Raw genomic sequence first — 14,504 nt, 5'->3', positions numbered from 1 at the left:
GAGGAGGGCGGTCGAGCCATGGTCGGGGCGGGCGGTCGCTGCCTGCCCCTTGCCTCCGCCCTCGGGGAGGGGGAGGCCGGTGCCGGGGCGAGCAGCGGGTGATGGGGAAGAGGCGAGCGCGGCGCTGAGGTCCTGCGGGGCCGGATGAGCGGAGGCTTGGCGTCGCGGCGGTGGCGGGGCTGGAGGAGGGGGCGAAGGAGGCAGCAGGGGCGGCCTCCACTCCGGCTGCCCTGAGGGGAAGGAGCCCCCGACCATGGAAATCGAGAACATCGTGGCCAACACGGTGCTACTGAAAGCCCGGGAGGGTGAGAGCCGCGGGGCGAGGCGGCGAGGGGGGAGGAGAAGCGGGAGGGCGAGGCGGGGCGGGCTGGGGACGTACCGAGGGGGAGGAAAAGGGTCTGAGGTGAGGGGGAAAGGGGCCAGCCGGCAGGGGGGAGAGGAAGTGATGGAGGAGGAGGAGAGGGTGGGGAGGGAGGAGAGGCTGCCGGGCAGGGGGGTCCGCGCGGGGCGTGGACCCCCTCAGGGGCGCTGGCAGGAGCGGCGAGTCCCGGGCAGTGCCCTGAGGCACCTGCCCTGCTCCTCCCGCGGGGCGGATTTGGAGTTACTGGCTTGTGGCTTGCATCTGGGGAAAAAAAAAAAAAAAAAAAGCCCTTCTCTCCTTCGCCCTTCGGGCTCTTGATTCAAATCGTGGTTTTGCTGGATGTTTTAAGAAGATCGTTAATCTGTAGTCCTCGGTGTATTTATAAATATGTATGCATGTGGGTATAAAGGACAAAGTGACATCATTCTATGATTCTGGATCTTCTTTGGGAGAACCTCGCTCTCTGTCTTGCTGAAATTCCTGCCCGTGAAAAACAGAGCTGGTGAACACTACCTGTATTTTGCAGTCGAATATTTTGTGTTAACCTATTATTAAAGTGTGCGATTTTCCATTAGATTAATACTTACAGTTTGATTCCCCAGAACATCTTGACTTGAAGATTCCTCCCCCAACTAACAAACATTTTGGATAGATAATAAAATTTAGTCTAGCACATGGTTGCTGTTTAAAAAAAGTCCTGAAATAAGATTGTCCTGCTGCTTTTTCATGTATATAACTGTCCATTAAATGGCCACTTGAAAGCCTCCCCAGATTACCACTTTACTCAGGGCAAGTATGTTTTTCAACTATGAAATGTGAATATTCTTTTTGGATTGGGTCTACTTTTCTTAATTGTGTTGAGAAGTCCCATTAGTTTAGCTGGAGCTGTTTAAAGTGAGTAAGAACAACAGAATCTGCCCCTGTACGTTTTGCAAGTTCCTCCAACTCTAAATGGGTTTGGCACTTACGCCATATGTGTATCCAGTTAAATTTGCCTTAAGCAGCAAGAGAGGAAAATCAGCTTTTTGACTTTGAAGTGGGGTTTAAAAACCAGAACAGTGATCACAATTTTGGGCCATTTCCCAACCTTAGCTGAAAAGACCACCTCAAACTAGAGGACATGTTTTGGCTGGTTTCACTGACGGTAACATGTCTGTGGTGGTGCTGCCTGAATTTGGAGTTTATATTGAAGTGATCTGAGAAACGAAGGGAAAGTGGAATCTGGCTCAAAACTTTACTGTGCCCAAACCCTCACCACAAAGAGTGGAGTGGTAATCTGGAAAGGCTTTTAAGTGGCTGCTTAATGTCAGGTTGCCTCTTTAGTTAAGGTTTCACTATGTTTAAAATAAAGTATAGTGGTAGAACTGACCAAACAAGATATTTTAATGAACTAAATGAAAGTCTGACAGCAACTGATGTGAAGAAGATCAGTTCTACCTGATGTGAAACTTACAAAAGTAATGGTAACAAGCTGTTACTCTTTTGTACCTTCAGTTGGCCTGGGCTCTTTTGTGTAAGCATGCACAAAAACGTGATTTCTGGCTTTGAAACTCTAAAACTCCATTGATCAATTGATAGAAGGTCTTTTACCTTGTCAGGTGTGAGTTCCTGTGCATGGGGTACTTTTTACATCGCATTTTTCAAAATGCTTCTTGAAATGAAAGTATTTTCTGTTTGTTGCATGCTCTGGCTGGTCTGGGAATGTCTGGTTTACTCCGTCTCTCAGGACCATTCCATAAAATCCCTGTCCCAGCTCTGTTCTTATGTGCCCAGTAGACTCCAAGGGAATGGAATTTTCAAAGTTAGTATGTGAGGTAGATATTTTACTGAAAAATATTCTTTGCTAAATGGACCTCACAATTGGGACAGAAGGGCAGACTTTCAATTGACCTTTTCCTTCCCACCTTCGTATTATCTCACTGTAGACTGTATGGAAAGGTGGGATAGCATGGAAAAGTGCAGAATTACTGTTTCTCATGGAAGAAGGCAAAATCCTAAGCTAGTATAAAATAGCAGCTTCACTTACTTTCATGTATAGACTTGAGCTACATCAGTAATCCTTTTTCCAATTCTTCAGTGTGTTAAAGGTTGGGTAAGAGAAGGTGTTGACCTGGATAAATATTTCAGTTGTAAAAGCAAAAGAAATAAGATGTGAACTACTGTGCTCTTATTTTATAGTTTTCAGTGGCATGTTGAAAGAAATCATTGTAGGCTTAATTATGGCTTCCATGGGTCAGTCTCAGTCTAACTTGAGATTCCTTCATGATAAAGATGAGAGTAGACAAAGTTTGTACTCTTGAAAGCATCTTACAAAGCCTTTTACCCTAGAGTTACGTCATCTTCATGTTGCAAATACAGAAACTGAATTTAAGATGTTGTGTACTTGTCCTCATCTGGTGAAAGGGTATGGCAGAGTCTTAATGAGAATTCAGAAGTGCCTGGTAAATAACACCAAGTCTAAACAAATCACACTTGAGCACATAAACCAGAACTAACAGTCAAAATTATGATCCCAGATTTGTACTCATCATTTTCCTCTAATTTTAGGTAGTCTAATCCTTCTAGATGTCAGTATTGTTAGGATGTGAACATCATTTGGGTTTTACATTTGTAGGTGTGGAGAATTAGCATACCTTGAACAGCTAGGTTCATGTCTACTGTTTAATTCTGATTTGATATATAGACAGTAAATTTGATCTATGTAATTAGAGAGCCAGGAACTAACTAGGGTTCTTAGACAAAGTGCATCTTACACTGGTACTTTCTTCTCCTACAGAATAAAAACAAAGTGGTATTGCTGTCTATTTCTAGACTACCTACCTTCTACCATCTCACTAATAGTGTTACTGTTAATTTATTTCATTAGAGGCGTGAATCTTCTAATCCAATTTGCATGCGATAACATCAGTTTGTAAGAGTTCACCAGTCACATTTTTCAGGCCAGATCAAACCCCGGCTTCCTCCCAGCCTCAAAACTTTAAATTTTGGCTTATGATGTGATTCTCTAAAGGATTTTTCAAACCTTTTCATAAAACAGATTATTTTAGTAGAAGCCTGTCTCTTTCCAATAAAGACTTGTAATATCTCTCTCTGGCAACTACAACACTTGTTTATGTGAAGAAGGAAAGCTATGAGGATTCCTTATCTTCTTTTAATGTGGCTTTGTAAATAATCAAATGCTAGTTCTTTGCACATGTGGGTGTTAGTGATGGCTCATAATATATGACTCTTGTATGTACCTACTACTAGAAAATATTGTGATGACACAAAGTACTTTATGGATGAAAGATTAAGGACTCAGGAGCTATACTGGGAGTTTTTTTTTCTTTCCTTGTCCACTTTTCTAGTCAACCTGTCCATGGATGGGTTTGCCTCTGTGTGAAAACTGGAGGGCAAAGTGTTCTGGGATTCCCTGTCCTGGTTTTCTGGGATAAGTGGCCTTCTGTGCCAATCCAGTTCTTTCCTCTTGTGCATACATTACTTTTTGAGGGAAATCTGTATGTGAGAAAGAAAAACGGAAAACTTCCTCTTAAGGTGAACCCAATGGTGGAACAAGGACAAGTGACTCAGTAGAAAAACAAGAGATTATAAGGCAAGCTAAAGTTGATCTTATGATCACTGAAGTGCAGCAACTGAGATAGAAAAACAGGTAAGTGTTAAATGATAGCGATGTAAGATAGATGGTGCAAAAGCTTGCAATTTCATGATCTCCTTACTCAGATTTTCACATAGAGATTTTTATGCGTAGAAGAATGATGTACAGCAATATGACTTCTAGTTTTATGTTAGAGCAGAGGAATTAACACATTCATTTTTTTCTGAGCAGAAATATCTTTGACGTGAGTATCTCTTGAAGGACATTGAAGAATTTATCCCATAAATGGGAACAATAATAAACTAGGTTATTCTGAAAAAAATCTGAAAGTTCACCAAAAAAGTATTTTTATTTTATATTCACTTTTTATTTATATTTGTATCTTCTGGTTTTCGTAGTTATGTCGATTACTTTCAATAAATCCTTTGAGTTTATGTAAGCCCCAAATTCATTTCAGTATCCCACACATAGTCTGTGATGTTTTGAAGGTAAGAAATTAATTGCTGTATGTTTTAAACTACTTAGGAGCCTTCCTTTTTTCATTGCCTAAAGTAATAGTCTCCAAAAATACGTCCAAAGGGTAGATCTGTAGTTCCTTTGAAGTCAATGGCAGTTTACTCCAACTGAGGATCCATGCCAAGAGTATGTTTTAAACATACCTGGTCCATTTGCATCCACTTTAAAATTCATTTGTACTGCTCTGGCAGGAGCAATTTGTGAATGAGAATTGGGTCTGCTGTTAGGCATATAATATCCTATATGTCATGATTGATTTAGCCTGAATTAAGATCATGCCTCAAGCAAATTTTCCCCCAAGCTCTTAGTTGTATTGGTTCTAGCCTGCGGTTGCAGAATGGGTAAGATAGTTTCCAACTGGATCCATGAACCAATCTAGGGTATGTGGGTTGTTGTGGTGGTTTTTTTTCTATGTTGCTGGGTGTTTTGGGTTTGGGGTTTCCTTCCCAAAATTAGTTTTCAGATGGATCAGCAAGCTCCTGCAGATTTGATAATTGTTAAGTGCAGCCCAAAGATTAGCAGTTAGCAGGAACCTTTCAGTAACAGAATGTGACTGCAGTTTGGCTTAAGCAAATCCTGAAAGATACTTGTTTCAGAATTGAAATTGTATTAGTGTAACACTCTTCACAAAAAATAAACAGTCCACTCAAATTGTGTTTTATCTGTCTAGGTTTAAAAATAACTGGAATAATTCTGCAAGCAAAATACATCCTACTTTTGCTTGCAGTATAAGGTAATAATTCAGTATTGTTATGGGGATATATAGGCAGATATCCTGTTATGTGTACATTTGTAACTAGGAGGAAAATTCTAAGGAGTTTGCTCAGATCACTGCAGTCTGGCTTTCAAACTTTACTAAAATCTTTGATTATTTAAGGAGTATGGACAAGTGGGAAATCAAGGCACACTCATACACCAGCACCAAATATGAATTTTAACATGAGAGTGCTGTTTTTGCAGTTGCTGTTATTTTTTTTCTGTTCTTCCCTTATTTGCCTCCTATGTTCTATTGCACTCCCTTATTGCATTGTGCTTTAAATTGCTGTAAACTCATTGTGGCAGGAAACATGTCTTCCTGTGTTTGTACAGAATTATGCACAATGTCTGCCTTTTTGTCCTTTATTTAATGAACTGTAAGAAGAATGCATGCGGGCATGTTGGAATCTAAATAATTACATTTACTAAATAAATATGAGAGGTCTAGTTATTGACACACGCTGCTGCTTTGGTTATTTCAAAAGTGGCAATTATAACTAGAGGTTTCACAATCTGCTTAAAAGAATCTTGCCTCTTTTCTATCTGTTGCAGTCTTGCTGTGCCATCATGATAAAAAAAAATAATCCTTGTTTTACAGACAACAAGGAATTGTCCATAAAATTGGAGTTTTCTTAGTTTCAGCTTCTCTCCCCCCCCCACCCCCAGCCTGTTCATTAAGTTGTTATAGACATATCAAAATTAAATGGATACACAGATGTTACATTGTTTGAGTGCAAGATTAGGTTAATAAATTCTGGTTCAGATTAGTTACATTTACCTGAGTTGATACAAGACTTTCATACCTAATTTCTGGAGAAGTGCAGAAGCTGTTCAGCATGTATGCAGTAGCATTCTTAAATGTGCACATGATTACTGGAATTGTATATAGAGCTGATGTGAAGAACCAGTTGTTCAAGTGGTTATAGCTGTGGGAACAATAAATAATTGTGCATATAAACAAGCTGCACAAATGTTCACGTAGATACCTGGGGTTTTTAACTGCTTACAGTGTTACTGCTCTAACAGCTAGATGAGCAAGAGGACTCGACCATTACCTTGCTGAAGTCTGACTCTAGGCACTTGAATCCAGGAGTGTGAGGAATATTATCTTAAAATTGCTACAACAATCTGTAATCTATAGGTATCTTTTATGTGTTTATTTATTGAACTGCTTGTATTTTTTCTTCTGTTTGTGTTCAGAAGTGCCTTGGCCTTTTTAATGCTGAAGAGTTAGGTGCCTACCTTGCACTGAAACCTTAACTTTCACTAGGTGATTCTGGTAAACTTGCTGAGAGCCAGCCAGATTATATATATCATACTTCTGGGGAAAAAAAAATCTTTCTCCATACAAAAGAGATGCCATTCTGTTAAACCTAGTTGTTAAGCTGTGACCAGGCTTGTTTTTCAAGGAACTGAGATGTCAAAAAAAAAAAAATATCTGACCTGCACAATGGAGAAGGTTGCAGAGACCCCATAAAGCAGTATGTCTCTAGAACTGGAAGCATGACAGCCTTCCTTGAGGTGATGGTATATGTGAACTTGTCTCCTAGCCTGAAGCTAGTGGTACGTCAGTGTTACCATTCTGATCCGAGGACCTGAGGTATTCTGCAGTGTTTTGTGTCTTGAAGGTGGATCTTGCACAGTAAGGGCATACCATAAAAATTTGTTACTTAGTGGGCAGCGTTTACAAATGTCTTCGTAGCATAAGGCCATAGTTAAACAGGAATGTTTTGATTTTTCAGTGAAAGGTTTTAATCGTTATCATGAGTGGTTTGAAGGAAAATGTGTCTGTAAGTAAGAGAAGATTTGAATTCATGTTAGTTTAAAATCTGTTAGGAAGCTTGCCTGCAGCTTTTTCTGCTTTGGGAAAGATGTAAGACAGTGTGTGTACCCAGATTATTCTCATGCATCTCAGTGTAGATGATGTAGAGCTTCTGCATCAATTCTTTTGCATTTTTCATTGAACCAGTTGCTTGATTTATACAGTTAAAGGCATGCTGTAAATTGTCTTCTTGTTGCAGTTTTCTGCTTTCAGAGCTTATCTGGGTGTGGTCTAGTATGAATTTCTCAGCTGGTATCTGACAATCTGGTTTGTGGAATCAGTTTTGCAAGAATGATGTTGTAAGCAACCATGCACCCCTAGTGCTCCGTAGCTCTGTGCTTCTCAACCACAGAGATATGTTGCTTGCCTTTTACAGGCACAAAAGCTGAAGCATGGAGGTCCCTCAAGAGCTCAATGCTGGAATCTCAGTGTCAGCATAGTAGCCACTGCATCTTACCACATATTGTCTGTGTACATTTATTAGCCAAAGATAGTACGATGCTTCTCACTATTTTCGTTCTGTAGGACAGAATCCAAGTTTTCTATCTCAAGGAAGACTGACTAATAATGTTCAGTGAACATTGTACTCAGTGAAATGAGAGTCATGCTACAAATCCTGTCTGTAAGGAAGATCACTGTGGCTGTGGGAAGTCCAGCGGATGACTTAAAAAATATTCTTATTTGTCTAAATCTGTTTCTGCACCAGATTGCTTTGTTTTGCCACAGCAGTTTCTTTTTTTGCAACTAGTTGTGTTTTTACTGATGAATAAGACTACCACCTTGCCTTACATGTTTTTCAAATATTTCTCTGAAGTTTAAAAAAAAAAAGTTGAAAAAATGAAAACATCTAAACATCTTTGCCTTACCATATTCTGATGCAATGACCTAACTGAATTTAGTATGTATCTTTTTAAGAAGTGAAAACATCTGAAGAGGTAAATGCTGAAATTCTAACTGTAAGAAGTAATTTGGGGAGGAGAAGGTAAGGTTCTCACGTACCTGAAAATGTAATTGCAGTGTTTCCTCACTGTAATGGTGTATTGCTGCATCCACCCTTCTCTTTGTAAAAGATGAGTCGTTTCAAGTTGGACATTGTTCTAGCCAGCAATTACATCTGAAAGAGGCAAAAATGGTAATTTGTCTGAACCACATAGGTCAACCATAAAGCAGATTAACCTAATGGCTTTGTTGCTGCTGTGTTAGAAAGTAAGCTGTTGGTCTTTCTGGAAGAATTCTATCTGCAGTATTTTAGAATGAGATCCAGAATAGAAGCTCTGAAATCAATATTAAGACACTTACAAACCACAACTATTATAATTTGATTTGATACTTCTTTTAAACTGCCTTAGAAATGGAAAAGGATTTTGCAATTAGGGAATAATACGACAAACAAATTGGCCTCCTCCCATAACTTTTACCAGAAATGGCTAATTTATCTGTAAATGATGTAGGTCATGCATTTTCTTTACATTATTGGGACATACAGACTTTTTCTGTGCATTTGCTGTAAATATAAGAACAGTCAGTTCAGAGAAAGAGAGCATGTTAATTTAGTTGATACTCCTAGGCACTTGATTCTTGTGTATCATTAATAAATTATATGTAGTCTTTATTGACTTCTGTAGGATGGTGAATTAAAGTGTATTCTAGCATGTGATCTCTTTTTGTAAAATGAAGTTCATAATGGTCACATAGTAAGTAACTGGCCAAATATTTGGGGCAAAATACAGCAGACTTTCTTCTGTTAGACTTGAAGTATAATGCTCCAGTGATCCTCTTTTTTGTTTTGGCTTGGGTGTTTTGGGGGTTTTTTTGGTTGTTGGTTTTTGTTTTTGTTTTTGTTTTTTTTTGACAGTGCTTCAGAAGATGTATGCTTGGTGTATATCACAGTTCACTTTTACTTCTTCCAAACAGCATTGTGGTATTAATTTGGGTCAGTTATCATTCTTGGTCAATACTGTTTATACTGTGTCATGCACAAACGAGTCTTTCTGAGCAGTTTCTAACAGAAGAAATTTAACTTCTGTGGACCTTGCAGCTTAGTGTAGTTTTCAGTTGCATGGTTAAAAATTAAGTTGACACTTCTGTCCATTGTTTTCTGTGATCACATAATACTCTATACCCAGTCCTTTTCTATTCATTGTATGTGTACAGGCTAGCTATGTTAATATTCCTTGGTTTTGTTGGTGTTCAGTTCTGTTAGAAATGCTCTTTGCTCTGTATAGTTTGATTTTCTTCAAGTATATACTCCTTTTTATCATCAAAAATATTTTGTTAAATAGTTGGAGTTTATTTTAGTGATGCTGATAATTATTGCTTTATGATTAGTTCTGGTACTGCATGAAGTATGAGGGAGGAAGTAGATTCAATATATTTGTATTCTAAAATATTTTGGAAAGAGAATGACTTACAAAGCAATATTAGGAAATAAAGTGCAGAAAGTCTTTTAGAAAGTGGGTATCAGTTCAAAGAATCTCTGCAAGCCAAATTTTTAAGGTTTTGTATTCCTTATTTGTTTACTTTTCTAGTGATACTAGGGAATGTTTTGTTGCAGCAGCACAGTGAGATGTCAATGTTTGTGTTAGCAGAGATCATGTAAATTTGGTATGAGCTAAGGTATACTAAGCTGGGACTGCTCTGACTGCAATGGTGGGATTGTTCAAGAAGCTGTATGTTTGAGTGAAGAGGGGTTTTTTTTAATACGTATTTTATTATTCTGAAGATGTTAGTTCCTTTCTCCCCAATGATTTAATTCTGAAAGAGTTGAGTACTATTTGCTGCTTGGTTTCTATTCGGGTTACATAGGGTAACTCCCTTCCTTTCTCTCCCATTGTGGTTAACGGTACATACTGCTTTGGTACAGTTAGAAAGTTTCTGTGCAGTTTTTGCTACTGTTCTGTCATGTGGAAACGCATCTGGCCATATCACTTAGTAAAATCTTCTTTTAAAATATTTTGCAACACAAAAATTACTCTTCCGATGAAAAGTTTTGCAGTTAAAAATATATATATATATGTTCCTGTATCTATCTTTTTGCCTTTTTTGATAAGTATGTGTATCTTCTGTAAATGGAATTGGCTTCTTCAGGTCAAAGTAATATGCTAAAATTCCAATTTAACATAGAAAATGGAGTACAGATATATGTTTTGAGAAACAATGGGGAAAATACTGAAGTACTTTTTAAAAACCAGTTTAATGCTAGTGCTGTGAAATCTGAAGCATTGAAAAGATCTGAATCCTGCAACAGCTAAGTTCTTCCTGGTATCCTTTATCCTCCTATAGTCTGGAATAAATGGTGTGTATTTGAGCAATGCCACTCATTTATTAGTGGGGTCTACTCTTATTACAGTTACTGCGCTTGAAAAGAGAAAGAGAATATTTATATACAACTTAATTATACAAAAATATGTTTAAGAACTTTGTTCTATGTATTTCATTACTCAACTTTAATGTCTCCCATTCTTCACCATGGTTGAGAGATAGTTCTCAAATTTTTTTGGTTTCTGTCTTTGGTGTTTCAGTTTTGTTTGTAATTTTCAGAATACCTAGATATTTGCCTTGTCTCTGCAGAGACATTCTGTATGCACAGCCAAAATGTGAAATATTTGTCTTGCAAAAGACTTTCTGCATTTTTTAGTTTTTCATATAAAAGTTCTTCTATATCAAGTTTGTTTGGATTTCCTTGTAGATGGATTTGTTTCTAGGCATGAAAGCAGTCTGACAGATCTGTGCAGAAGTGACCTAATTTTATACTGTTAATGTTATGTTTAATTTTATTCTGACACAGTATTGTATTTTACATTACTCATATTTTTCTTCTAGGCAAACGGAGTGGGCGTAGTAAAAAATGGAAAGAGATGCTGAAGTTGCCACCTGTTAGTCATTGTGAAGGTATTAGATGCTCAATCGGTAGGTGTCCTGTAGAATGGTCTGTCTGATTTTTTTGAGAAGGAAGGGTAAGAGTTTGGTGGTGTTATCTGAAAGGATTCTGTCTTGCTTCTGAATGCTAATTAGCAAAAAAAAGCTATTAAAACTTTTAATGTGATGGAGAAGATAAATTTATAAGAAGATAAAAGCTCTATCACAGCTCCTTGTTTGTTAGAGGAAACTGCTCCTAAAGGATAAATCTACAAAGCCATGAATTAGAAAAAGGAGTCAAGTTGTAATTTGAATGACATGGTAATATATTTCACTTTCTTTCTTAATGCCTTGTAATAATTTTTTAACCTTTTCTGTTATTATCTTGTATTACTCCTTTCCAAACAATCTTGTTTGCTTTGGGATTGTTATTTCACAGTGTTGTTGCTTTCCACCCCCCAGCCTAAATGAAACTTAACCATACCATTCAATGTGTTTTTAATAAATGTAATACGCTATAAGAGACATGTGTGGCTGGAAGTGAGTGTTTCATTATTCTTTGGGATCATTGCATGTTTTTGATGTCTTGGCTAAATATGTTAATGTAAAATCTTCACATTTTAGTGATGTTTTTCTGACCTATTCTCAAATGGGAGTAAGGATCATGCTATGACAAAGATAAAAATAAATAAATATATTTACTTACTATTTCTTTCTCAGAAAGAGACTATAACCAGCTTTGTGACAAACAGCCAATAGGAAGACTTCTCTTCAGACAGTTCTGTGATTCCAGACCAGATTTGAAAAGGTGCATTGAATTTCTGGATGCAGTGGTAAGCAGTGAGAAACTGGAGATGGGTATCAGTAGGCAATAGCTCATACATCTTTGTAAAAAGTTTGATTTTTATGCTGGTTTTGGCTGGGATAGAGTTAATTTTCTTCATTGTAGCTCATGCTGTGCTATGTTTTGGATTTTTTACCAAAACAGTGTTGATAACAAGGATGTTTTAGTTATTGCTGAACAGTGATTACATAGCGTCAAGGCCTTCTATTTTTCTCACACTGCCCCACCAGTGAGTCAGCTGGGGGTGCACAAGAAGCTGAGAGGCAACACAGCTGGGACAGCTGGCCCCAACAGACCAAAGGGATGTTCCAGACCATAGGATGTCACAATCAGCAATAAAACCTGAGGGAAAGAAGCAGGAAGGGCTGAAGTTAATTATAGTGTTTGTCTTGCCAAGTAGCCATTACGCATGATGATGAAGCCCTGCTTTCCTGGAAATGGTTAAATATCTGCCTGCCAATGGGAATCATAGAATGATTTGGGTTGGAAGGGATTTTAAAGATCATCTAGTTCCAACCCCCCTGCCATGGGCAGGGACACCTTCCACTACACCGGGTTGCTCAAAGCCCCATCCAACCTGGCCTTGAACACTTCCAGGGAGGGGGCATCCACAACCTCTCTGGGCAACCTGTTCCAGTGCCTCACCACCTTCAGAGTAAAGAACTTCTTCCTTGTATCTAATTAAATCTACACTCTTTCAGTTTAAAGCCATTACCCCTTGTCCTATCACTACATGCCCTTGTAAAAAGTCCCTCTCCAGCTTTCTTGTAGGTCCCCTTTAGGTACTGAAAGGCTAGTGCAAGGTCTTCCCAGAGCCTTCTCTTCTCCAGGCTAAAAACCCCCAACTCTCTCAGCCTGTCCTCATAGGAGACATGCTGCAGCCCTCTGATCATCTTTGTGGCCCTCCTCTGGACTCACTCCAACAGGTCCGAGTCTTTCTTCTGCTGGGGGCCCCAGAGCTGAATGCAGTACTTCAGGTCTCACAAGAGCAGAGTAGAGGGGCAGAATCACATCCCTTGACCTGCTGGTCACACTTCTTTTGATGCAGCCCAAGATACAGTTGGCTTTCTGGGCTGCAGGTGCACGTTGCTGGGTCACGTTGAGCTTCTTGTCAACACCCCCAAGTCCTTCTCCACATGGCTGCTCTCAATCCACTCATTGCCCAGCCTGTTTTTGTGTTTGGGATTGCACCTACCCATGTGCAGGACCTTGCACTTGGCCTTGTTGAACTTCATGAGTTTTTGTATGGGCCCACCTCTCAAGCCTGTCAAGGTCCCTCTGGATGGCATCCCTTCCCTCCAGCATGTCAACTGCACCACACAGCTTGGTGTCATTGGCAATCTTGCTGAGGGTGCACTCAATCCCACAGTCTATGTCTCCAACAAAGGTGTTAAATAATGCTGGTTCCAGTAAGGACCCCTAAGGGACACCACACGTCACTGGTTTCCATGTGGACGTTGAGCTGTTGACTGCAACTCTTTGAGTGTGACCACCCAGACAATTCCTTATCCACCGACTGGTCCATCCATCAAATCCATCTCTCCAGTATAAAGACAAGCATGTCGTGCGGGACAGTGTCAAATGCTTTGCACAAGTCCAAGTAGATGACATCAGTTGCTCTTCCCTTATCCACCAACACTGTAACCCCGTCGTAGAAGGCCACCAGAATTATCAGGCACAGTTTGCCCTTAGTGAAGCCCTGGTGGCTGTCACCAGTCACCTCTTTGTTTTCCATGTGTCTTAGCATAGTTTCCAGGAGGATCTGCTCCATGATCTTGCTGGGCACAGAGGTGAGAGTGACTGGCCTGTATTTCCCTAGGTCTTCCTTTTTTCCCTTTTAAAAATGGGGGTTATTTTTCCCCTTTTCCAGTCACTGGGAACTTTACCAGACTGCTACGACTTTTCAAATGTGATGGAGAGTGCCTTAGCCACTTAATCTGTCAGTTCCGTCAGGACCCATGGATGCATCTTATCAGTTCCCATGGACTTGGGCACCTTCAGGGTCCTCAGATGGTCTTGAAGCTGATCTCCTGTGGTGGGCAGTACTTCATTCTCCAAGTCCCTGCCTTTGCCTTCTGTGACTTGGGTGCTGTGGCTGGAGCATTGGCTGGTGAAGACTGAGGGAAAAAATTCATTGAGTACCTCAGCCTTTTCCATGTCCCGGGTCACCAGGTCTCCTGTTTCCTTCAGAGAAGGCCCACATTTTCCCTAGTCTTCCTTTTATCACCAGTGTTCCTATAGAAGCTTTTCTTGTTGCCTTTGACATCCCCGGCCAGATTTAATTCTATCGGCGCTTTAGCTTCCTAACCTGATCCCTGGCTGCTCGTACAATTTCTCTGTAATCCTCTGAAGCTACCTGTCCTTGCTTCCACCCTCTGTAGGCTTCCTTTTCATGTTTGAGTTTCTCCAGGAGCATCTTGTTCATCCATGCATTTTTGCCAGGGGGAAGCGAATGAATTCCTTGCTTTGCTTTGCTTTGCTTGTGTGTGCAGCTTTGCTTTATCTATTAAACTGTCTTTATCTCAACCCACAAGTTTTCTCTCTTCTACCCTTCTGATTATCACTGGTGGGGAGTTAAAAACTTGCATGGAAGCCCTAGGCTAGACAGAATGTGCTAATTAAAAAAAGTACAATGGAGATGGAAAATTAGGGAACCATCTATGGAAGGAGAGAAACCAGATTTTAGAGACTAAGGGGAAAGGAAGTTTTTTATCTTGATACATTTGCATCTTGGTATCTAATGCTAAAGAAT

At 39.7% G+C, this 14,504-nt stretch overlaps 1 protein-coding gene across 8 annotated transcripts in view; it reads left to right on the top strand.

Annotated features, from left to right (window-relative positions):
* The first annotated feature begins 16 nt into the window (after window positions 1-16).
* GRK4 (G protein-coupled receptor kinase 4) overlaps window positions 17-14,504 on the top strand; it is a 45,460-nt gene continuing 30,972 nt past the window's right edge. For 6 of the 8 annotated variants that reach the window (XR_007510334.1, XM_049835402.1, XM_049835424.1 and 3 more), the window contains exons 1-3: window positions 17-305; window positions 10,873-10,959; window positions 11,629-11,741. Coding sequence is in view for 5 of the 8 variants with exons in the window: in XM_049835402.1 (XP_049691359.1) it covers window positions 254-305; window positions 10,873-10,959; window positions 11,629-11,741 (252 nt within the window). In the remaining 3 variants the exon portion in view is untranslated. Of the gene's footprint in view, window positions 306-10,872; window positions 10,960-11,628; window positions 11,742-14,504 lie in introns of those variants that run through there. The other 2 variants (XM_049835462.1, XM_049835453.1) reach the window with 2 other exon arrangements.

Source organism: Accipiter gentilis, chromosome 3 (genome assembly GCF_929443795.1).
Source record: "Accipiter gentilis chromosome 3, bAccGen1.1, whole genome shotgun sequence".
NCBI classification, from domain to species: Eukaryota; Metazoa; Chordata; class Aves; order Accipitriformes; family Accipitridae; genus Astur; species Astur gentilis.
Note: the sequence above shows the minus strand (reverse complement) of the source record. Positions and strands in the feature narration are given on the sequence as shown.